Genomic DNA, 26194 nt, shown 5'->3' on the forward strand with positions numbered 1-26194 from the left:
AGCCCATTCGAACAGAACTCCCAAGTTAAGTGTGATTGGCTTGGAGTAGTTCTAGGATGGGTAACCGACCGGGAAGTTGATCCCGGGTGCGTATGACTGAGGACAAAGTGCGCAGAAAAGACTAGTATTGATATGTGAGGCCGGTCTAGATCGTGCCAGGAGTAACGACCGCCGGCGGGTGTGTCCGGGGCGTTACACATCATGAGCTAGGTTCATGCGTAGATGTTATCTCGAGTAGAACACAAAGGGTTTTGTGGACGGTGATGTTCGATTTGGTGCCCTCCTTAATTTTTTCTCGATACGGCGGTATTGTTGGATTGAAGCGCCCCGAACCGACATTATTCGTACGCTTACGAAAGACCGGTTTCATCGATTGACATGCAACCACGTTGCATAAAGATGACTAGTGGGAGTCGGTTTCTTCAACTTTAGTTGAATTGGTTTTGACCGAGGCAGTCCTAGGAAAGGTTAAATAGCAATTTGCACATCTCCTTGTGATTTTTGCGTAAGTAAGATGCGATCATACTAGATACCCATAGCAGCCACGTAAAACATGCAACAACAAATTAGAGGACGTCTAACTTGTTTTTGCAGGGTATGCTTGTGATATGATATGGCCAATGACGTGATGTGATATATTGGATGTATGAGATGATCATGTTGTAATAGTTAATATTGACTTGCACGTCGATGGTACGGCAACCAGCAGGAGCCATAGGGTTGTCTTTAAACTAACGTTTGTGTTTGCAGATGTGTTTACTATATTGCTAGGACGTAGCTTTAGTAGTAATAGCATAAGTAGCACGATAACCCCGATGGCGACACGTTGATGGAGATCATGGTGTGGCGCCGGTGACAAGAAGATCGTGTCGGTGCTTTGGTGATGGAGATCCAGAATCACATGATGATGGCCATATCATGTCATTTATGAATTGCATGTGATGTTAATCCTTTTATGCACCTTATTTTTCTTAGAACGAGGTAGCATTATGAGGTGATCTCTCACTAAAATATCAAGACGAAATTGTGTTCTCCCCGACTATGCACCGTTGCGACAGTTTGTCGTTTCGAGACACCACATGATAATCGGGTGTGATAGACTCAACGTTCACATGCAACGGGTGCAAAACACTTGCACACACAAAACACTCGGTGTCGTGGGTATAAGTCTGACAGTAGATGTGTAGGGTACGAAAGGATGGGCAGAGCCTTAGCTACGGCGAGGTTGTATGAGTTCATGCCCTCTACGGTGGAGGTAATAGCCCTACGTCTCAGTGCTCTGGGAGCTTGTTGTCGAGTGGAATATGGATTACAGTGAATTGCTAACCCCTGCACCAGTGGGGGAGGGCGGCTTATATAGAGTGCGCTGCCCTCCACAACGGTTCGGTGCACAGGGGTGGAGTAGTGGCGAATAAATGCCTACGTTACAGGTAATGTATGTCTTAAATGCTAATAAAGGCACATGGAAACGTACGACCGTTTCCCTCCAGGGGGGGTATGATGCACAGAGTGGAATCCAGTCGGTTAGTTTGATATACTCCGAATGCTCACCTCCGACTGGATGATGGAGGATCCGTTACCGACTGGATGATGGGAAGTCCTTAGTTATGTCGGAACTGACTAAGGGCCTTGTCCCTTATGAGGGGTAGTCCTTGGGTAGGACCTACAGGGCAGGCCTATGACCCTAGCCTAGGACTATAACCCCATCATTAGTCCCCGAATGGATTGGGGTTGGAACGACGAAGCGATGCTTGAAGTATGGATCCGGCTGGTACGGATGCGACTTTGGCGTTGCTTGCCTCGATCCATTTTATCTTCTTTGACCAACGATCCGAGTGGAAGTATTTGTGAAACAAACTGTCGGGAACCGAGTGCTTCCGTGGTATCTTCTGACGTGACCAGTCAACTGATAGCGGCGGAATTTTCGGGATCCTCAAATTTCGGATACCGCGCGCTCAGCGGGGATGACGACATCGCGCTCGAGTAGTACCTAACGCCTCGATTCCCGTGCCTTCATCTTCTCCACTGATATCGCCGCGACCAGTCGGGGGATAAGATTTCGGGGCCACTTGCCACTGACCTAGTCGGAACCTTACTTAAACCTCAGCGACGAGGGTTTTTTCGTTACACTCGCCGGATATCTTGCACCTGCCTGCTCCGCTCCTCTTGCCACCTCCTGCGCACCCCAAGCTCCTTCCTTCTTCTTCTCCCCCGCGGATCCACACCCTCTGCCATGACCAAGGGGCAGACTAGCCAGCTAGAGGCGAAGAAGAAGGGGCAGGCGGCGGCTCCTGCTCAGCGGCGGCAGCGAACGCTCCCGGCGGGGTGGATCCAGGGGGATTTCCTCCCCTCCACGGTGACGGAGGAGAACCTGCTGGAGTTGGTGGAGCACGGGATGATTGCGCACAAGTCGTGGAGGTTGCCGGCGGAAGGCGAGACCAAGCCGGCGCCCCAGGAAGAGGAGCGTGTCTTGCTCCTCAGCCATCTGTACCGAGGTTTTTCTCTGCCTCCACACCCCTTCTTCAAAGGTATCATGAACCACTTCGGGGCGCAGCTCCACCATTTTCCTCCCAATGCCATAGCTCATCTCTCTGCCTTCGTCGTATTGTGCGAGTGTTTCATTGGCTGTCCTCCCCATTGGGGGCTTTTCAAACATATCTTCTCTGCTAGATCCCAGACCATCAAACGGCTTAGCCAGTCGGATGACAAAACCCACCTTCTCCAGCTCTGTAGAGGCTTAGGCTTCCAAAAGAAGAGTAAAAGTAGCTATCCTGCTCTGCAGTTGAGTGAATCTGTTAGGAACTGGCAGTCGACATGGTTCTACTCCCAGGACGTTGCTTGCCCGAATGCTACCACTAGACTCCCTCCTTTTAGCTTAGACCGACCGGCTCCTCCTAGGCAGCTCGCGCTCACGAAGGCGGAGAAAACCGAGATCCGGCCTCTGGTCGACGCGCTTGTAGAGGTCGTCCGAAGGGGAGTCACTGGCATAGATTTGTTGGAGGTTTTCATGGGTCGGCATATCCAGCCTCTGCAAGCTCGACAGCACGCCATGTGGCATTACACAGGGCCTGAGGACTCCACTCGGACCAACGTCGAGTGCGTGACCGGGGAGATGGTGGCGTCGTGGGTCCTCAACATCACCGGCGCCTGCGAAAACCCTAGAGGAGCTCGGCGAGTGAAGGCCTTCCGGGCGTACAATCCTCCTCCAAACGCAGTGAGTACAACTTGTTGAGTGCACACAACTATCTTAGATTTATTGCGTTCTTGAATCACTGTCTGACGTCTTATGTCGTCGACTGTATCTTGTGCAGGAGTGGACTAACTGGTTTTCTCCCGTCTCGAACGGGAATTTGGCCGAGGAGGAGGAAGGCAGCCAAGAGGGCAGCGTGGAGAGCGGCGAGTACGTCTCCGATAGCGGGGAGACAGAAGAGGAGTCCGCAGAAGAAGAAGAGGCAGATGAGGAGCAGAACTCGCCACCTCCACCGCCAGAGCCTCGGACTAAGCGCCGTCATGAACCTGTGGCTCCTTCAGCTCCTCCAGCATCCTCGAGTGCGTCACCAGCTCCGCCAGCTTCTCCTGTGGTACCGAGTGCTTCGCCAGCCATTCCCGTGGCTCCGAGTGTTCGGAGCACAAAGAGGACCAGGGACTCTGCTTCTGAGCCCGCGGGCCAACCCTCCAAAGTGGCCAAACCGAGTGGATCTAAGCCTCGGAAGGCCTTGCCGCAGATGAGGGTCACGGTTCCCGTCACCTCAACGTAAGTGCATTGTCTTTCTATCTTCCTTCAGTATTTGATTGAACTCCTGCTTATTGGTCGAATGAATTTTACTCGACAGAGTTGCCACCTCTGCCACCTCTACGACACGCCAGGGGGACGATCCCATGGACATGGACAACGTCGCCACATCCTAGCCAGGTGCGTCGTAGTGACTCCGAGAGCCTACGTTATTACGTCACCAATTCTGTCTTTGGTCTTGCCTTTTTCCTGTGGTCTCACGCCGTTCGGTCGGGTTTCTCTCAGGGGTGATTTTTGTGGAGGAGGGCGACCAGGGGAGGTCTGAGCAAGCTGCGGTGCCTGTCCTTGAGGCTGTTCCGCCGGTTACTACTCTCGCCATGGACGCGCCGCCAACTGAGGTGATGCCGTCGACTGAAACGGCGCTGATTGTTACTGAACCGACTGGAGCAGGCCTTGGGATGCCCAAGGAGCCTCCTATGATGCCAGGCCCGTCGACTGTCGAGTACAACGTCCAGCGCCTACCAGAAGATCACGTGGGAGCTGCCAAGGGGGCCATGGTGCAGGCGGAGCTGATGGCGGGAGAGGCCAAGAAGGCGTACGATTCCATCGCGTCCTTGTACAAGCGAAGCTTGGAACTGCGGGATGATATCCGAGTAAGTGGGCTAGTAAGTATTTACTTTCCTCTTGTAACCCACTGGGTGTGCTCGGATATCATATGATTTTGTGCAATGGGTTCACTCGTAGTGAACCCAGTGGGTGTAGTCCCCGAGACTTCTATCGAGTGCTTGCACCGGCAGTTGTCTTTATACACATTTTCTTTAAATTGATCAGATCAAAAATTAATCTATTCGAATGTTAACAGTTGGGGCACTCGGAGTGCACCTACTGGATGAGTCCCCGAGAGTAATTTTACTCAGGTCGGGTAGTAGTGGCCTCATAGGCTTAGGTGTTGTCATGTAGCTCAATAGGGCGGACCTGTTTGAGTTTCATGCCAGTGGGGTCACTCTTAGTGAACCCACTGGGTTTAGTCCCCGAGACCGCTGTCGACTACTTGCGTCGGCATGGGTCTGAAGAACTTAGATTTTTTATTGTTGAATTTTTCTGACCGTCTCTTGGCGCTGACTTGCAGAAAACTTGCGAGATGGGGACAGCGTACGAGACTCTGAGGGCTGAAAAGGTTCAGTTTGCTGGTGAGCTGGCTGCAGCAATGGTTGCAATGGCTGGTATGAAGGATGTTCTGGCGGAACAAGAAAAGTCCTTAGAGCAGGCCCGTGAGGCAAACAAGGCTTTGACTGCTGAGGTGGAGAAAATGGGGAAACAAAGGACGGAGCTGATGGGGCAGATGAAAGTGCTGAACAGGCAGTGCATAGCACAGGAAAATTACGTCAGTGATTGGGCCCGGAAGATGATAGCGCTTCTCGGTGGTAAGTCTTGTTTTTTCGAGTGTTTGTGGACTGTGCATTTCATTCTGCGCTGACTGTTTGCTCGTCCTGTCTTTGCAGATTTTTGCATGGACGCTGAGGTTGAAGCAGCTGACGTTGAGCGGTCGATGCTTGAGAACATTCCACTTGGCGAGGACGCCAATCGAGATCTGCTCCGAGCGCACATTCGCCTGGGCAAAGTTGGACCTTTCATCGATCGACTGAGAGAAGTCGTCGGCCGAATCGACAAGGAGCTTTGGCCTAAAGACGAGTCTCGACACGAGATGGAAGGCTTGATGACTCGGGTGGAGGAGGTCCCGAACCGAGTGCAGTCATGGAAGAAATCTGCGGCTCGCTGTGGTGCGGACGTCGCTCTGTCTCTAGTCCGAGTGCATTGCAAGGAGGTGTGCGAAGAGAAGCTGAAGGCGTTGCAGGTCGCCAACACGAAAAAACTTGGATTCGAAGACTTCATGGAGACCTTCCTTGAGAGCGCCACCCGCATCGCCGACGGGATCGACCTCGACACATTCATAGAGCCTGCCAGTCCCAGCGCCAGTCCTGACGATGCTTGAGAAAACTTTTACCTCGGTATGTCGAGTGTTGGTTGTAATAAACTTTGGCCACTGTTGTTGGCCGTCACATTCTTGGTTCGGTGTGGATAAGCTTGATCTACACTGAGCCAACTATCCTTAGGTGAACTTTGAATTTGAATCGAACCTTTTGCTCTTCTTTTGCCAAAGAGTTGTTGATACGATTTTGGCTCATGTTTTTGTTTGGCGTTTCTTGGTGAAGCCAATGGAAAACATGCGGAGCATGTAATTGTCAGTTGTCTTGACATCTGCATGAGCCTCACTGAGGGTCTGCTGAGTATCCAAGTGGATCTGTAGGATACACTCGAAGGCAATAGATTACTTAGGCGATTCATGATCCCAGCTAAGCCTTCGAGTGCGATTGTCAGGTCGTACTCGGAGCGAGTTGTTACTCATGTAATTGTCAGTGGTCTTGACATCCACATGAGCCTCAATGAGGTTATGCTACTCATGTAATTGTCAGTGGTCTTGGCATCTACATGAACCTCACTGAGGGTCTGTTGAGTCCCCGAGTGTATCTGTAGGATACAGTCGAAGACATTTGAGTACTTAGGCGATTCGTGATCGCGGCTAAGTCTTCGAGTGTGACTGTCAAGTCGTACTTGGAGCGAGTTGTTACTCATGTAATTGTCAGTGGTCTTGACATCTACATGAGCCTCAATGAGGTTCTGCTACTCATGTAATTGTCAGTGGTCTTGACATCCACATGAGCCTCAATGAGGATCTGCTGAGCCTCCGAGTGTATCTGTAGGATACAGTCGAAGGAAGCTTTCTATTTAAGCGATTATTGATCGCAGTTAAGTCCTCGAGTGCGACGGTTAGTGCACGCTCGGAGAAAATTTGTACTTAGGCGATTCTTGATCGCATCTAAGTCCCCGAGTGCGACGTGAAGTGCACACTCGGAGAAAGTTTGTACTTAGGCGATTCTTGATCGCAGCTAAGTCTCTGAGTGCGTCGTTTAGTGCACACTCGGAGAAAGTTAGTACTTAGGCGATTCTTGATCGCAGCTAAGTCTCCGAGTGCGACGTTTAGTGCACACTCGGAGAAAGTTAGTACTTAGGCGATTCTTGATCGCAGCTAAGTCCCCGAGTGCGACGTTTAGTGCACACTCGGAGAAAGTTAGTACTTAGGCGATTCTTGATTGCAGCTAAGTCCCCGAGTGCGACGTTTAGTGCACAGTCGGAGAAAGTTAGTACTTAGGCGATTCTTGATCGCAGCTAAGTCTCCGAGTGCGACGTTTAGCGCACACTCGGAGAAAGTTAGTACTTAGGCGATTCTTGATCGCAGCTAAGTCCCCGAGTGCGACATTTAGTGCACACTCGGAGAAAGTTAGTACTTAGGAGATTCTTGATCGCAACTAAGTCTCCGAGTGCGACGTTTAGTGCACACTCGGAGAAAGTTAGTACTTAGGGGATTCTTGATCGCAACTAAGTCCCCGAGTGCGACGTTTAGTGCACACTCAGAGAAAGTTAGTACTTAGGCGATTCTTGATCGCAACTAAGTTTTTTTTTTGAGACCGGAGTCTGCGACCGCGGAAGAATTTTGAATCTGCAAAAACTCAATCTGCTTTGTATTATTTCACCAATACTTGTTCTTTACATTGCTTCAGTCGACAGTCACGTGTAGAAGCGCTTCAGGAGATCTCTGTTCCATGCTCGCGGCTCGTCTGTTTCCCTGTCGATGTTGTAGAGTATGTATGCTCCGTTGTTCAGCACCTTGGAGATGATGAAGGGTCCTTCCCAGGCGGGAGCCAACTTGTGAGGTCTTTGCTGATCCACTCGGAGCACCAGGTCGCCTGCTTGGAATGTACGACTCCTGACGTGTCGCGCGTGAAAGCGCCGCAGATCTTGCTGATAAATGGTTGAGCGAGTCAGTGCCATCTCGCGCTCCTCCTCTAGAAGGTCCACTCCGTCTTGCCTTGCTTGTTCTGCTTCAGCTTCGGAGAAGAGTTCGACTCGTGGAGCATTGTGGAGGAAGTCACTCGGAAGGACCGCTTCTGCTCCGTAAACGAGGAAGAACGGTGATCGCCCTGTAGATCTATTCGGGGTTGTGCGTAGACCCCAAAGCACCGAAGGTAGCTCGATGACCCATGCGCCAGCGGCATGTCCCACCTCTCGCAGGAGTCGAGGCTTCAAGCCTTGCAGAATAAGTCTATTCGCCCGCTTTGCTTGTCCGTTTGTTTGAGGATGCGCCACAGATGCAAAATCCACTCGGATACCTTGGCTTGCACAGAAACATTTGAATCTGTCCGAGTCAAAGTTTGTCCCGTTGTCCGTGATTATGCTGTGAGGTACCCCGAATCTGGAGATGATGTCCCTAACAAACTTGATGGCTGTTAGGGCGTCGAGCTTCTTGATGGGCTTGGCTTCAATCCATTTTGTGAACTTGTCGACTGCCACCAACAAATGTGTGTATCCCCCTTGGCCTGTCCTGAATGGACCGACTGTATCTAATCCCCATACTGCAAACGGCCAAACAAGAGGGATTGTCTTCAACACAGATGTTGGCTTGTGGGACTTGTTGGAGTAGAACTGACAGCCTTCACATCGGTCGACCATATCTTTAGCCATTTCATTCGCCTGCAGCCAGAACAAGCCAGCTCTGAATGCTTTGGCGACGATTGCTCTTGAAGAGGCGTGATGACCGCAGGTTCCCGACTAGATTTCTTCCAGGATTAACTGCCCCTCCTCAGGGGAGATGCATCATTGAAGAACGCCTGAAACGCTTTCCTTGTACAACTGGCCATCAATGACAGTGAACGACTTTGATCTGCGGACGATCTGCCTGGCTTGGACTTCGTCTTCTGGTAATTCCTGCCTCAGGATGTATGCGATGATCGGCACAGTCCAATCGGGGATGACAGCAAGAATCTCCATGATCAAATCAACCACACCAGGTACGTCGACTTCAGTCGGATCTATCGAACTCTTTGGTTGTACTGGTTCCTCTGTGAAAGGATCTTCTTTAACTGAGGGAAGGTGGAGGTGCTCGAGGCAGACATCACTCGGGACCGGTCTCCGAGTGGATCCGAGTTTTGCCAACTCATCAGCTGCTTGGTTCTTCATCGCGGAACATGGTGGAGTTCTAGACCTTCAAACTTCTTCTCGAGCTTCCTCACTGCATTGCAGTATGTGGTCATGGTGGGGTTCCTGACGTCCCACTCTTTCATCACTTGATTAACCACCAAATCCGAATCGCCATAGACCATCAGGCGGCGGACGCTGAGTGCGATGGCCATGCGCGGTCCATAAAGGAGAGCTTCATACTCTGCCTCATTGTTGGAGGAATCAAAGTGTATCTGCAGCACATACTTGAGTTTGTCGCCCTTTGGTGATACGATCACAACGCCAGCGCCGGAGCCATTCAACATCTTGGACCCATCGAAGAACATTGTCCAATGAGCCGAGTAGATGTGGGTCGGTTGCTGTTGTTCTACCCATTCTGCTATGAAGTCAGCCAGAGCTTGAGACTTTATAGCTTTCTTGGCCTCGAACTTGATGTCGCAGTACACCATCTCCATTGCCTACTTCGCCACTCGGCCCGATGCGTCCCGATTGTGGAGGATTTCCGACAACGGAGCATCAGAAATGACAGACACCGAGTGGTCTTGGAAATAATGAGCCACCTTCTTCACAGTCATGTAAATCCCGTAGATGAGTTTTTGATAGTGGGGATACCTCTGCTTGGAAGGAGTCAGGACTTCGGAGACGTAATACACTGGCCGCTGAACTTTGTATGCTTTGCCTTCTTCTTCTCGTTCGACTGTAAGAACAGTGCTGATGACTTGATTTGTAGCCGCGATGTACAGAAGAAGGGGCTCTTTACTGAGCGGAGCAGTAAGAACTGGTTGGGTGGAAAGTAGGACTTTGAGGTCGTCGAATGCAACTTGGGCTTCATCTGTCCACTCGAAAGTATCTGATTTCTTCATGAGTCGGTACAGAGGAAGAGCTTTCTCGCCGAGTCGACCGATAAACCTGCTGAAAGCCGCTAGGCAACCTGTGAGCCGTTGAACATCGTGTATTCTGACCGGCCGCTCCATTCGGACGATGGTCCCGATCTTTTCGGGGTTGACATCGATCCCTCGTTCGGAAACGAAGAAACCGAGTAACTTTCCGCTAGGAACGCTGAATGAACACTTGGCAGGGTTGAGCTTGATATCGTACCTACGAAGGTTGGCAAATGTTTCTGCCAAGTCAGTCAGCAGGTCGGAACCTTTACGTGACTTGACTACGATATCATCCATATACGCCTCCACGTTCTGACCGATTTGGTCAAGGAGGCATTTTTGGATCATGCGCATAAAGGTTGCTCCTGCATTCTTCAAACCAAATGGCATAGTGATGTAGCAGAAGCACCCGAATGGGGTGATGAAGGCGGTTTTTAATTCATCGGGGCCATACAGACGGATCCGATGATAGCCCGAGTAGGCATCAAGAAATGACAAACGCTCGCAACCCGCAGTCGAATCGACAATTTGATCGATGCGGGGGAGCGGAAAATGGTCCTTCAGGAAGACCTTATTGAGATGCTTGAAGTCGATGCACATTCGGAGCGACTTGTCTTTCTTGGGCACCATGACAACATTCGCGAGCCACTCGGAGTGGTGCACCTCGCGAATGAAATTGGCTGCCAAGAGCTTGGCCACTTCTTCTCCGACTGCCTTCCTCTTGTGCGCGACGGACCGACGCAGGCGTTCTCGGACAGGCCGAGCGATGGGATCCATATGCAGTCGGTGCTCAGCCAACTCCCTGGGTACACCTGGCATGTCAGAGGGCTTCCATGCGAAGATGTCCCAGTTCTCATGGAGGAATTGGGTGAGCTCGGCTTCCTATTTAGGATCGAGGGTGGTGGCGATGTTCGTCGGGGCCGCGGTGTCGTCCGTCGGGTGGATGCTGACCTTCTTCGTCTCTCCCGCCGACTGGAATGCAGACTCCGAAGCTGGCTTCTTTGCACGCATCAAGTCAGCAGGGTCGACTATTTTCTTGTACTCGTCAAGTTCGAGGAAAGCCATCTGCTGATCGGCGATCCTTGATCCCTGCTGCAGACACTCTTCGGCCCGCTGTCGATTGCCTGTGATAGTGATCACACCTTTCGGGCCTGGCATCTTTGGGTTCAGGTATACATAAAATGGACGATCCATGAAACGTGCATACGCCGGGCGGCCCAGAATTGTGTGGTACGTGCTCTGGAAGTCCACCACCTCGAACATCAGCTTTTCCTTGCGGAAGTTCTTGTCGGAGCCGAAAATGACGTCTAACGCGATCTGGCCGAGTGACTTGGCCTTTCGTCCAGGGACGACTCCATGGAACTGCATGCTGCTCTCGCTGAGTTTGGACATCGGAATGCCCATCCCCTTGAGAGTGTCGGCGTACATGATGTTCAAGCCACTGCCGCCGTCCATGAGGACTTTGCGCATTCGGACTCCTTCCACCACTGGGTCGACGACCAGGGCCTGTCTTCCTGGGGTGGGTACATGTGTTGGATGATCCGACTGGTCAAAGGTGATCGCAGTCTGAGACCATTTGAGGAACTTGGGGTTGGTAGGCGTGGCCATGTTCACCTCCCTGTTCACCAGCTTGAGTCGACTCTTGCTCTCAACGTCAGCAAAAATCATCAGTGTTGCATGGACTTGGGGGAACGGGTCCTCCTTGTCCTCCTCATCCTGTTCACTGTCCTTTTCACTCGATTGCCCTTCGCCGAACCCCTAGATCAGAGGCAACATTGCCGAGTGGTATGCTTCGGATATATGGCGTTGCCCTCTTCATCCATCTTCGTGTGAATCGGACATGGCTGGTCCAGGATGGGGTTGTTGAACTACTTCTTCTTGGGGGTGAACTGAGCATTCCCCTTGCCCTTGAACTTGGCACTGGTAACAGCTGCGGCTTCTGCCTGCGGAGTGGACGGAGCTTTCTGCTTCTGCTTCCGAGTGTTATTCCCATCTCCATCGGCGACTGTTTTGTGCTTGCCGCTACGGATGCGGTCCTCTTCTTCGCCATTTGCATAGCGTGCCGCTATCTCCATCATCTTGCCCATGGAGATGTCGCCTGTTCGACTGAACTTCAGGTACAGATCCCTGTACCGCACGCCTGCCTTGAAGGCGCAGACTGCTTGGTGCTCTATGACGTTCTCCACCGTGTGGTAGAGGGTCGTCCAACGCTGAATGAAATCGCGCAGGGGCTCATTCTGCTTCTGGACACAGTGCTGGAGCTCCACGAGGCCAGCAGGGCGCTTGCATGTCCCTTCGAAGGTCCTGATGAACACTCGGGCCAGATCTGCCCAGCTGTAGATGCTTGAGGGGGCCAATTGGTTCAGCCATGCTCGCGCCAAGCCGTCGAGCATCAGAGGGAGGTGCTTCATGGCGACGTGGTCGTCCCCTCCTCCGATCTGGACTGCCACTCGGTAATCATCCAGCCATGTTCCTGGCTTGGACTGTCCTGTAAACTTGCTAATCCCAGTCGCCAATCGGAAGTTGGGAGGGATGTCACCTGAACGGATGGCTCGACTGAAACACTCGGGACCAGAAACGATAGTCCTGCTTCCATTCGGATGGTCGATATCGTGACCATCGCGGTGGGCTCGGCCCGTGTCGACCCTCCCCTGCGCGATATGCCCTCTCGCGTCGGGCCTTGGGTCGTAAGTGCCACCGACTGAACGCCGATCATCATGATGTCGGGGCCCGTAGGGCCCACCCCGCGGAGGGGTGCGTGAACGGCGACGATCTTCGGGATTTATGGAACGGCTGCCTCCCCTGTGTCGCTGATGAGAACCAGGGCTGTGGACTGACCGATGCGTGTTCGCATGAACAGAACTATTGTGGATCCTGTTGTGCGACTGGGAGACCGCCGAGTTTTGCTGCTGCGCCGTGTGCAGCAGGGCGCGGATTTTCTCGATCCCCCTGCCAGCCTCTGAATCAGTCGGCTGAAGGGAATCGGCTATCTTGGCAGCGGCAGCCAAGTTGAGGATGGGCGTGCGGAACAACTCCACGTTGCTCCGCCGAGTGTGCCGACTGGCAGAACGGCGAGGTGGATGGCGAGCGCCGAATGTTTCGTCGATCTCGTGCTCGTTCCGGCCAGTTTGGCAGGGACTTTCATGGGAGTTGGCCATGTGTACTTCTACTGCAGGCCCGCGACCCAAGTACTCAGAAGGAAACTCAGTCGGAACCGAGTCCGAGCGCTGGGACGACGGGGCAACCACAACCGACTCTAGGACCACCACTTGTGAAGACGCGTTCTGGCGCGCCTGGGCGTGTTGCACCCAACGCTGAAGCCGCGGACGAAGGGACCGCTTGTTGCGGCGCGTGACGGCGGTGTAAGTCGACAGCGGAGCCGACTGCTGGAGAAGAAGAATGCCGCGGGCGCCGGCACGGAAGTGCGTAGCCCCGCGACGGGGAAGCGCCTCGACGTCGAGAGGGGCGTCCCGAAGCCATGCCGAATCATCGACGATGAAGGAGAGAGCGCCAAAGAGGATCTCGTGACCCATGCTTGAATCTCCACCGGACGACATGACGAAAAGATGTAGTCGCAAACTCGCCGGAAGTCGCTTAGACGCCTGCCCCATGGTGGGCGCCAACTGTCGTGGGTATAAGTCTGACAGTAGATGTGTAGGGTACGAAAGGATGGGCAGAGCCTTAGCTACGGCGAGGTTGTATGAGTTCAGGCCCCTCTACGGTGGAGGTAATAGCCCTACGTCTGAGTGCTCTGGGAGCTTGTTGTCGAGTGGAATATGGATTACAGTGAATTGCTAACCCCTGCACCAGTGGGGGAGGGCGGCTTATATAGAGTGCGCTGCCCTCCACAACGGTTCGGTGCACAGGGGTGGAGTAGTGGCGAATAAATGCCTACGTTACAGGTAAGTATGTCTTAAATGCTAATAAAGGCACATGGAAACGTACGACCGTTTCCCTCCAGGGGGGTTATGATGCACAGAGTGGAATCCAGTCGGTTAGTTTGATATACTCCGAATGCTCACCTCCGAATGGATGGTGGAGGATCCGTTACCGACTGGATGATGGGAAGTCCTTAGTTATGTCGGAACTGACTAAGGGCCTTGTCCCTTATGAGGGGTAGTCCTTGGGTAGGACCTACAGGGCAGGCCTATGACCCTACCCTAGGACTATAACCCCATCACTCGGGTTAAACTTGACGAGCCTAGCATGTGCAGACATGGCCTCGGAACACAAGAGATCGAAAGGTCGAGCATGAATCCTATAGTTGATATGATTAGCATAGAGATGCTTACTAGTGAAACTATTCTCGAGTCACGTGATGATCGGACTTGAGATAGTGGATTTGGATCATGTACCACTCAAATGACTAGAGAGATGTACTTTTTGAATGGGAGTTCTTAAGTAATATGATTAATTGAACTAATTATCATGAACATAGTCTGATAGTCTTTGCGAATTACGATGTAGCTTGCGCTATGGCTCTACTATTTATATATGTTCCTAGAGAAAATTTAGTTGAAAGTTGATAGTAGCAACTTTGCGGACTGAGTCCGTAAAACTGAGGATTGTCCTCATTGCTACGCAGAAGGCTTATGTCCTTAATGCACCACTCGGTGTGCTGCACCTCGAGCCTCGTCTGTGGATGTTGCGAACATCTGACATACACGTTTTTGATGACTACGTGATAGTTCAGTGCGTAATACTTAATGGCTTAGAAGCAAGACGCCAAAGACGTTTTGAAACGTCGCGGAACATAAGAGATGTTCTAAGAGATGAAATTGAGATTTCATGCTCGTGCCCTTGTTGAGAGGTATAAGACCTCCGACAAGATTCTTTGCCTACAAAGTAAAGGAGAAAAGCTCAAATCATTGAGCATGTCCTCAGATTGTGTGAGTACAACAATCGTTTGAATCAAGTGGGAGTTAATCTTCCAGATGAGATAGTGATGGTTCTCCAAAAGTCACTGCCACTAAGCTGCTAGAGCTTCGTGATGAACTATAAACATATCAACGATAGATATGATGATCCTTGAGTGACTCGCAATGTTTGACTCTGCGAAAGTAGAAATCAAGAAGGAGCATCAATTGTTGATGGTTAGTAAAACCACTAGTTTCAAGTAGGGCAAGGGATGGAAGGGATACTTCATGAAATGGCAAACCAGCTATTGCTCCAATGAACAAACCCAAGATTGAACCCAAACCCGAGACTAAGTGCTTATGTTATGAGGGGAACGGTCACTGAGGCGGAGCTACCCTAGATGCTTGGTAGATAAGAAGGCTGGCAAAGTCGACAGAAGTATATTTGATATACATGATATTGATGTGTACTTTACTAGTACTCCTAGTAGCACGAGGGTATTGGATACCGGTTCAGTTGCTGAGTGATTAGTAACTCGAAATGAAAGCTACGGTATAAACGGAGACTAGCTAAAGGCAAGGTGACGATACGTGTTGGAAGTATTTCCAAGGTTGATGTGATCAAATATCGCACGCTCCTTCTATCATCGGGATTGGTGGTAAAACCTAAATAATTGTTATTTGGTGTTTGCGTTGAGCATGAACATGATTGTATCGTGTTTATTGCAATATGATTATTCATTCAAATAGAATAATAGTTATTCTATTTGCTTGAATAATTACCCTCAATGGTTTATTGAATCTCGATCGTAGTGTTACACATGTTCATAATATTTGTGCCAAAAGATACAAAGTAGTAACAATAGTACCACTTAGTTGTGGCACTCCACTTGAGTCATGTTGGTATAAAACGCATGAAGAAACTCCATGTGGATGGATCGTTTGGATTCACTTGAGACATGCAAATCATGCCACCTGAAAGAAAAGAGTAACTTGTTGGGAGTAATACATTTTTTATGTATGTAGTCCGATAAGTGCTGAGGTACGCAGTGGATATCATTATGTTCTTACTTCACTAACGATTTGAGTAGATACATGAGTATTTACTTGATGAATCACAAGTCTGAAATATTGAAAAGTTCAAAGCTATTTCAGAGTGAAGATCGTCGTGGCAAGAGGATAAACTGTCTACAATATGATCATAGAGATGAATATGTGAGTTACGAGTTTTGGGTACGCAGTTAAGACAATGTGAAAATTGTTTTGCAGTTCATGCCACCCGAAACACCATAGTGTGATGATGTGTCTAAACGTCATAGCCACGCCCTATTCGATATGGTGCATACTATGATGTCTCTTATCGAATTACCACTATCGTTTATGGGTTATGCATTAAAGACAACCGCGTTCACTTTAAATAGGGCACCGCGTATTTCCGTTGAGATGACACAGTATAGACTATGGTTTGGAGAAACCTAAGCTGTCGTTTCTTGAAAACTTGGGGTTGCGACGCTTATGTGAAAACATTTCAGTCTGATAAGCTCAAACCCAAAGCGGATAAGTGCATCTTCATAGGATATCCAAAACAGCTGGATACATCTCCTATCTCAGATCCGGAAGCAAAGTGTTTGTTTCTAGAAACAGGTCCTTTTTCGAGGAAAGTTTTCTCACGAAAGAATTGAGTGGGAGGGTGGTGGAACTTGATGAGGTTAGTGAACCGTCACTTCAACCAGTGTGTAGCAGGGCGCAGGAAGATGTTCCTGTGGCGCCTACACCAATTGAAGTGGAAGGTGATAATGGCGATCATTAGAGCTTCGGATCAAGTTGCTACAAACCTCGTAGGTCGACAAGGTCGCATACTACTACAGAGTGGTACGATAACCCTGTCTTGAAGGTCATGTTGTTGAACAACAATAAACCTACGAGCTATGGAGAAGCGATGGTGGGCCCGGATTTCGACAAATGGCTGGAGGCCATGAAATCCGAGAGAGGGTCCATATATGAAAACAAAGTGTAGACTTTGGAAGAACTACTTGATGGTTGTAGGACTATTGAGTAAAAATGGATCTTTAAAAGGAAGACAGACGATGATGGTGATAAGTCACTATTAAGAAAAGCTCGACTTGTCGAAAAGATGTTTCCGACAAAGATCAAAGAGTTGACTATGATGAGACTTTCTCACTCGTAGCGAAGCTAAAAGTTTGTTGGAATTATGTTAGTAGTTGCTGCATTATTTATGAAATATTGCACATAGGATGTCAAAACATTGTTTCCTCGACAGTTTCCTTGAGGAAAGGTTGTATGTGATACATCCATAAGGTTTTGTCGATCCTAAGGATACTAACAAGTATGCAAGCTCCAGCGATCCTTTTATGGACTGGTGCAAGCATCTCGGAGTTGGAATATATGTTTTGATGAGATGATCAAAGCTTTTGGGTTTGTGCAAGGTTTATGAGAAACTTGTATTTCCAAAGAAGTGAGTGGGAGCACTATAGAATTTATGATAAGTATATGTGGTTGACATATTGTTGATCGGAAGTAATGTAGAATTTCTATAAAGCGTAAAGGTTGTTTGAAAGGGGTTCTTCAAAGGAAGACCTGGATAGAGCTACTTAAACATTGAGCATCAAGATCTATGGAGATAGATCAAAAATGCTAAACAGAACTTTCCAATGAAATGCATGCCTTGACAAGTTTTTGAAGGAGTTCAAAATAGATCAGCAAAGAAGGAGTTCTTGGCTGTGTTGTAAGGCGTCAATATGAGTAAGAGTCAAAAGCCCGACCACGACAGAAGAAAGAGAAAGGATGAAGGTTGTCCCCTATACCTTAGCCATAGACTCTACAGTATGACATGCTGTGTACCGCACCTGATGTGTGCCTTGCCACAAGTCTGTTAAGAGGTACAAAGAGTGATCCAGGATTGAATCACTGAATAACGGTCAAAGTTATCCTTAGTAACTAATAGACTAAGGAATTTTTTCTCGATTATGGAGGTGGTTGAAGAGTTCGTCGTAAAGGGTTATGTTGATGCAAGCTTTGACACTAATCTGAATAACTATGAGTAGTAAAACAGATTCGTATAGTAGAGTAGATATTTGGAGTATTTCCGAATAGAACGTAGTAGCAACATCTATAAGATGACATAAAGATTTGTAAAGCACACACGGATCTGAAAGATTCAGAATCGTTGACTAAAATCTCTCTCACGAGCAAGACGTGATCAGACCCCAGAACTATATCGGTGTTGGATTCGTTAAAATCACATGGTGATGTGAACTAGATTATCGACTCTAGTGCAAGTTGGGAGACTGTTGGAAATATGCCCTAGAGGCAATACTAAATTAGTTATTACTATATTTCCTTATTCATAATAATCGTTTATTATCCATGCTAGAATTGTATTGATTGGAAACTCAAATACATGTGTGGATACATAGACAACACACTGTCCCTAGTGACCCTCTAGTTGACTAGCTCGTTGATCAAAGATGGTCAAGGTTTCCTAGACCATAGGCAAGTGTTGTCACTTGATAACGGGATCACATCATTAGGAGAATCATGTGATGGACAAGACCCAAACTATGAACGTAGCATATTGATCGTGTCGTTTTATTGCTATTGTTTTCTGCGTGTCAAGTATTTGTTCCTATGACCATGAGATCATATAACTCACTGGCACCGGAGGAATACCTTGTGTGCATCAAACGTCGCAACGTAACTTGGTGCTATAAAGGTGCTCTACAGGTATCTCCGAAGGTGTCCGTTGAGTTAGTATGGATCAATACTGGGATTTGTCACTCCGTGTGACGGAGAGGTATCTCGGGGCCCACTCGGTAATACAACATCCCACACAAGCCTTGCAAGCAATGTGAATAAGTGTAAGTCACGGGATCTTGTATTACGAAACGAGTAAAGAGACTTGCCGGTAACGAGATTGAAATAGGTATGCGGGTACCGACGATCAAATCTCGGGCAAGTAACATACCGAAGGACAAAGGGAATGACATACGGGATTATATGAATCCTTGACACTGAGGTTCAACCGATAAGATCTTCGTAGAATATGTAGGATCCAATATGGTCACCCAGGTCCCGCTATTGGATATTGATCGGAGAGTGTCTCAAGTCATGTCTGCATAGTTCTCGAACCCGCAGGGTCTGCACACCTAAGATTCGATGCCGTTTCGGTATAGTTGAGTTATAGGTGTTGGTAACCAAAAGTTGTTCACAGTCCCGGATGAGATCCAGGACGTCACGAGGAGCTCCGGAATGGTCCGGAGGTAAAGATTAATATATAGGAAGTCCTCTTTTGGTCACCGGAAAAGTTTCGAGCTCATCGGTAGTGTACGGGGAGTGTCGGGAGGGGTGCCGGGGACCATCGGGAGGGGTGTCACACCCCAAGGAGTCTCATGGGTTATGGGAAGAAATAAACCAGCCCCTAGTGGGCTGGAATAAGTTCCCACTAAGGCCCATAAGGTTTGAGAAGGAAAAAACACAAGGTGGAAAGAGTTTCCAAGTGGGAAGGTGGAATCCTACTCCAAGTAGGATTGGAGTAGGACTCCTCCACCTCCAACTTCGGCCAAACCCTGAGGTTTTGAGGCTGCCTCCTCCCCTCCCTCCCTCATATATATAGTGGTGATTTAGGGCTGATTTGAGACAACTTTTGCCATGTGCAACTCAGATCTAGACACCATAGTTTTACCTCTAGATCGTATTTCTTCAGAGCTCGGACAGAGCCCTGCAGGAGTAGATCCTTCACCACCACCGGAGCGTCGTCACGTTGCCGGAGAACTCATCTACTTCTCCGTCTTGCTTGCTGGATCAAGAAGGTCGAGATCATCGTCGAGCTGTACGTGTGCTGAACATGGAGGTGCCGTCCGTTCGGCACTAGATCGGAGCGAATCGTGGGACGGATCGCAGGACGGTTGGCGGGGCGGATCGAGGGACGCGAGGACGTTTCACTACATCAACCGCGTTTCTTAACGCTTCCTGCTGTGCGATCTACAAGGATACGTAGATCCAAATCTCCTCTTGTAGATGAACATCACCATGTTAGATTTTCGTGCGCGTAGGAAATTTTTTGTTTTCCATGCAACGTTTTCCAACATCCCCGTTCACAGAAACAATAAAAAGAAATATTAAAAAAAATCAAAAAAAAATGCAAATTCTTTTTGTATGATATGCAATTTTATGCATAAGACCCGCTTCCAATTTCATCTTATTTAGACGTCTGAGCAGCTTTCAAAAAAAAAGACAAAATCTGAGATTGTAAAAAAGGTTAACTGTTCACGAATTTTCTGACCCAATTTGTCTTTTTTACTAAGAGGTGCTCAGATGTTCAAAGAAGATGAAACTTTAAGCGAACCTCAAGCAATAAATTATCTACCACACATTTTTTTTTTGAACTTTTTAGTATTTGTTTTGATCTTTTTCGTAAGCGGGAGCAGCCGAGCTCGTGTTCAGAAGAGGATTTTCATTTACCTATCCATATTAATACAATTGTATAAATAAATGCTTATGAAATTATGCTTGTAATTACTTTATATTTTGATGAAAAGTTTGATAAGTGAACTAAAGCGAAATTGATTCGGAAGATAAGCAAGTTAAGGTGATTGATTATTGTACGACAATGGTTGGACGAAGAAGTGATGGTAAAAAAGTGAAACATTAAAGCATGCATTTTTGTATAGAGAATAGAGATGGCGATATAAGTAAATATTTTTTAAGCAGTAGAAATAGAAATAGTGAACGGTGGGAGTAGTTGAGATTCTCAAAGATCTGACCATTGCAGATTTGAGAAAAACTAAATAGAATTGGGGAATTTGTTTCTACTAAAAAAATCATTCTAGCACATCCCTTGTCCCCAGCAACATGGCCACAGTGCACACACATTCCCCTTTTGGACCAGAGCACACAGTCTTTCTATCCATTAATTAACCCTCGACACCTTTTCTCAAGCTCCCATCTCCAAACATTTTATTTAAACCCACCTAGAAAAGCGAAGCCCCCCAAACATCCCTCCCCTCCTCTCCTCTCCTCCCCTCTGGCTGTCGCAGAGTCGCCAATCTCACTCCCCCACCCTAACAAAGCCAAAACGCACACCGCCACGGCCATTAGCACGGCGAGCTATGGACGCCGGCGCGCTCCAGCTCGCTGCCACCGCCGTTGCCATCGTCGCCGTCGCGTTGGTCTGCAGATGGTTCCTTGTGGCGTGCGCGGCCCGGGGCCGGAAGCAGAGGCCGCGGCTTCCGCCGGGCAGCACGGGGCTGCCCCTGATCGGCGAGACGCTGCGGCTGATCTCCGCGTACAAGACGCCCGACCCGGAGCCCTTCATTGACGAGCGCGTGGCGCGGCACGGTGGCGTGTTCACCACCCACATCTTCGGCGAGCGCACCGTCTTCTCCGCTGACCCGGCCTTCAACCGCCTCCTCCTCGCCGCCGAGGGCCGGGCAGTCAGCTGCAGCTACCCTTCCTCCATCACCACGCTCCTCGGCGCGCGCTCCCTGCTCCTCACGCGGGGCACCGCCCACAAGCGCCTCCATTCGCTCACCCTCACCCGCCTTGGACGCCCCGCGTCGCAGCCCCTGCTCGCGCACATCGACCGCCTCGTGCTCGCCACCATGCGCCAGTGGGAGCCCACCGCCACCGTGCGTCTCCTCGACGAGGCGAAGAAGATCACCTTCAACCTCACCGTCAAACAGCTCGTCAGCATCGAGCCCGGGCCCTGGACCGAGAGCCTCCGCTGTGAATACGTCAAGCTCATCGATGGCTTCTTCTCCATCCCCTTCCCTTTCGCCTCGTTCCTCCCCTTCACCACCTACGGCCAGGCCCTCAAGGTACTTATCCTTTCCTTTTCCCTTTATATGGACATTGCGTTTGCACAAATTGGTCTGCGCGTTTCCGTAACTGATTTATATTCCATCATCAAATTTGTTCTAGTCGAGGAAGAAGGTGGCCGGAGCGTTGAGGGAGGTGATAAGGAGGAGGATGGAGGAGAGAGGAGAGGAGAATGGGGTGAAGGAGGAGATGGACGGAAAGAGGGAGAAGAAGGACATGGTGGAGGAGCTTCTTGAGGCGGATGGTGGGAGCTTCTCGGAGGAGGAGATGGTGGACTTCTGCCTGTCCCTGCTTGTTGCTGGGTACGAGACCACCTCCGTCCTCATGACGGTGGCCGTCAAGTTCCTCACCGAGACGCCGGCGGCGCTGGCACAACTCAAGGTATGAAATTAATGAATCATGAGGATTTGCTTGGTAAATTGTCAATTCTTGTGCACGTGTGGTGGTGCGTACTGTCAAATAAGGTCGGATACTAGGGAAGATCTGTCAACCGATTTCATAATATCTTATTATACTTGGGAGTTTGGTTCGGTAAACCTTTTGTGCATCAGCTCTTGTCCAAAAGAAAATTTGCTCTGCCGGCTTGTTGTTTTAGGTCAAGATCAAGTAGAGTTTTGTTAATTCAGATACTAGTAGTAGTTTGTTAACTAAAAGACTATTGTTTACGTTTGTAGCTTACTGTTAGCATCTTGGTTTCGGACAGGGGTGACGGGTGATGTTGACTGATTCTTTATCTGCTTGTAACCTAAGAATGGATCTGCTATTAACACAAATCCTACCGACTTCTTCCAAAAGCATGTTTGCTCATTTTTCTTCCTTTTTTTAATTGTACCAGGCTAAATTTATCAATATAATTGTATAACAGCAAAAGGAGAGAATCCTTGCCACAAAGGCAGGACCAGTAGTTAGACTGAATGTATGAATCACTTAAGCCGATGTGATTTTCAGTAAACGGATACATATGCTTTTATATCATTGCTTCTATTGATATTCTGTGTTTTTCTTTTTGATCAGTTTTTGAGGATTTCCTCGGCACCATGTATCCATGTTCGGCCGATTGGCTTTATATATGTAATATATAAAGCGGGGCGAGAGCCTGTTTCGTGATATTCTATGTCAATATATAATTAATACACATGTCTTGCTGATTTTACAGGAAGAGCATGAAAACATGACAAAGATGAAAGGTGAAAATCAACCCCTAGAGTGGAGCGATTACAAGTCAATGAACTTCACCCAATGTGTAATGATTTGAATGCCCCCATATTTCTTAATGTTGATTCGCATATCATACTGCCGCATTTGTTGAGAATAACATCCAAGCACACTGGGATTTTTCATACCGTATTAAGGGACACCATTTTCGCAGGTGATAAATGAGACACTTCGTGTGGCCAACATAATCAGTGGGGTATTTAGGCGAGCAAATACTGATATTCATTTTAAAGGTACTTCAGTAAATCCACACTCAAGTAATATTCACAACCCTTTGATCAGGAATACTCCCTAATGTGTAATATTTGTTTTTATTTATCATTATATTAGGTTACACTATCCCGAAGGGCTGCAAAATCTTCGCTTCGTTCCGAGCTGTGCACCTCAACAATGAACACTATGAGAACGCCCGGACGTTTGACCCATGGAGATGGCAGGTACCCTTTACGGTGCTATTGGTCCAACATATTCTGTTATGTCTTGGCTCATAGAAGAGTAAAGTAAATGCCTGCATGACTAAACAGTTTTGTGGTACCATGTACACTAACTCTGTTGCTGGTGCAGAGCAACAACAAACTTCAGAATGAGGTAGGGGCCAACTTATTTACTCCCTTTGGCGGTGGACCTCGGTTGTGCCCTGGCTACGAGCTTGCTCGGGTCGTGATATCTGTTTTCCTCCATCATCTTGTGATGCGCTTTAGGTAATCCATCTTCATCTTCATCTTCAAATCGAGATTCTACAGTTTTTTGTGTCTATACTTTCTAGATGTTCTGCAATTGAAATTCCAATCCGCGTGCTCCAAACTAAGATGCCACTTTGAATTCTTTGTGCGTAAATTTGGCAGCTGGGAAGCGGCCGAGGAAGATAGGCTTCTCTTCTTTCCCACCACTCGAACCCTCAAAGGATATCCAATCAATCTCACGCGACGATCGAAGTCTGTCTGAAGACCTCACGTTGGCCTTCGGCTCGTCTTTTCTTGAAAGCGAAATTAAACATAGATGAAGGGAAAAGAAAATCGGTAAACTAGCTAGCCTACTTTTGTTCCTTAGTGTTCTGTATCATTTGTAACCTGGTATTTACACAACAGCGAAGTTGTGCTGCTTGTAAAATGTGTGGCCTAAACAGTTGGTGTGTACCGGTTACAAGTGACATTTTGTCGCGTATTTGGATATATCCAAACTTATGAGATGCGTCCTACTATTACCAACAAGATGGGTTGCTAAGAAACGAACACTTTATTTTTTTTTGTTGAAAAGGAGGATCGCCCCGGCCTCCATAAAATTGAAGGTCCAACGAGACCTCAAAGAAGAGTCCTCGTAAACAAGAAAATGAGCCTATTAGTTTGCCGTCATATCGACTGAAAATAGTGTGTGCAGCTGTCTTCGACTAGTTGCATTAACTAACTATAAGTTTTCTGAATTGCATTAACTAACCAAAAGTTTTCTAAATTTCGTGAGTAATGATCACGTACGGATTTAAACGGTAACTCTGTAAATGACGTGCAAAAAGTTGTTTAAACGGTAACTCTGTAAATGACGTGCAAAAAGTTGGTAAAGTTCTTTCTATTAAATACCATATATTATTTTCGCACTTTCATATAGCCCAAAACATGGTACATATCCCCATTCAAACGTCTCTAGGTGTGTTTACGTTCATTTCATTAGGCCACGTTCCAAATAACGGTTTCATATCAAGTGAAGGGTTTATGTTGAAGGCTATAACGGTTTCATATCAAGTGAAGGGTTTATGTTGAAGGCTATATGTGTAGTACACCATAGAAGCTTAGCCAATGGACACTCAAGAAAAAGGTATATTTCATTGTGAGCACAAAAACAACATCTAGAACTACCCACCCATCTTTGTTTAACCAAGTTATCTTTCGCTAGTATCACACCGAACAAACCACATAAAGAACTTGAACCAGAGGGATACTCTTATCTTCCGAATGTGTGGAGAGATTGATATTGGCCCAACATTAATAAGTCTAAATATATTTATTTTACGAAGAAACTACCTCTTGTAGTTAGCTTCCAATGAATAGTGTCTGGTTGGTCGGAGAGTTGAACTTCCATCAACCTACGAACCAATGAAGCCACGTATCCCATCCTTCTCCTACCAGAGACCTCCTAAACAGAATATTAAAAGGGATCGCCTATAATACTGTAGAAACATGAGCTTCATTGCGTTGCACAATGTTATATAAAGTCGGGTAGTGTGTAGCTAGTGACGTCTCCACTAGTCACGTGCCTTCACAAAACCTGGTTGTGTTACCATTCCCTATGTGAAACCTCATCATGTGAAAAAAGACACCTTTCGTTTTCATTTGTCAGATGGAAGCGTTCATACTCTCCGTAGAGAGACACGTGTGTATATATTGATCGATAGCAGGAAGAGCCCCTTGCCGTGGCGTACAAGACGTACCCGATCGCTAGGATTCAGGTTCGGTGCAATAGGATAGAGATAGAGATAGATACATGAGGAGGAGAAGATAAGTAGTTGAGATTACAATATATCTCTAAGTCTAACACCCTCCCTTAATCTCAACTATCCCACATTAAGATTCTTCTTGAATATCTCGAACGGCTTGACTGGCAAGGCTTTAGTGAATCCATCTGCAACTTGATCTCTCGAAGGAATGAAGCGTATGTCTAACTTCTTTTCTGCAACCCTTTCTCTGACAAAATGAAAGTCAATTTCTATATGCTTTGTTATGTCATGAAATACTGGATTTGCAGAGAGATATGTGGCTCCTAGATTGTCACACCACAAACATGACACACGATGTTGTTTAACTCCCAACTCATTGAGCAATGATTCAAGCCAAATGATTTCAGCAGTTGCATTAGCCAGTGATTTATATTCAGCTTCAGTACTTGACCTGGATACTGTGGCTTGTTTCCTAGCACTCCAAGAGATGAGGTTAGAATCAAAGACTATTGCAAATCCTCCAGTTGACCTTCTATCATCACCGCATCATGTCCAATCAGCATGAGAGAAGGCACTAACAAGAGTGGAATTGGAACGTTTAACTTGGAGACCTAAGCTCACAGTATGCTTTATGTACCGTACAATTCTTTTAACGGCTGTCCAATGTACACTAGTAGGTGCATGAAGATACTGACAAACCTTGTTAACACCAAAGGAAATATCCGGTCTTGTTAGTGTCAAGTACTGTAGGGATCCTACTGCACTCCTGTATTTTGTGATCTCTTCTTCTTTCAGTGGCTCACCTTCAAATGCTAAGAGTTTTTCTGAAGAGGATAATGTTGTGGGTGAAGGCTTACAGTCTTCCATCCCCATACGAGCTAGAAGTTCAGTGGCATATTTTTCTTGATTCAATACTATGCCATCTTGAATCTTCTTTACGTCAATGCCCAAGAAGAAATGTAGATCACCAAGATCCTTTAATGCAAATTCTGAGCTTAAATCATGCAGAAGGGCATTAGTGGCACTTTGTGAAGAACTTGCAACTATGATATCATCAACGTATACTAATACAAATATAGTTGTGTTTGCCTTGTTATAAATGAAGAAAGAAGTGTCAGCTTTGGATGCAACAAAGCCTAGGCGCTTCAACTGAGAGCTTAACCTTGAG

At 47.9% G+C, this 26194-nt stretch overlaps 1 protein-coding gene across 1 annotated transcript; it reads left to right on the forward strand.

Annotated features, from left to right (window-relative positions):
* The first annotated feature begins 20529 nt into the window (after nucleotides 1–20529).
* LOC123396733 (cytochrome P450 90A4) lies at nucleotides 20530–23809 on the forward strand. The gene is made up of 7 exons (XM_045091583.1): nucleotides 20530–21382; nucleotides 21486–21764; nucleotides 22540–22626; nucleotides 22753–22831; nucleotides 22929–23035; nucleotides 23163–23299; nucleotides 23444–23809. Exons 1-7 carry the CDS (start codon nucleotides 20675–20677, stop codon nucleotides 23541–23543), a joined length of 1497 nt encoding a protein of 498 aa, XP_044947518.1. The 5' UTR covers nucleotides 20530–20674; the 3' UTR covers nucleotides 23544–23809.
* The last annotated feature ends 2385 nt before the right edge of the window (nucleotides 23810–26194 follow it).

Source organism: Hordeum vulgare, chromosome 5H, assembly GCF_904849725.1.
Source record: "Hordeum vulgare subsp. vulgare chromosome 5H, MorexV3_pseudomolecules_assembly, whole genome shotgun sequence".
In the NCBI taxonomy this organism is placed as follows: Eukaryota; Viridiplantae; Streptophyta; class Magnoliopsida; order Poales; family Poaceae; genus Hordeum; species Hordeum vulgare.

Coding starts and splice junctions, on each gene's coding strand:
- LOC123396733 (XM_045091583.1), top strand. CDS start 20,675: ATGGACGCCGGCGCGCTCCAGCTCGCTGCCACCGCCGTTGCCATCGTC. Junction 21,383..21,485: donor CCTACGGCCAGGCCCTCAAG/GTACTTATCCTT, acceptor AATTTGTTCTAG/TCGAGGAAGAAGGTGGCCGG. Junction 22,627..22,752: donor CAATGAACTTCACCCAATGT/GTAATGATTTGA, acceptor CCATTTTCGCAG/GTGATAAATGAGACACTTCG.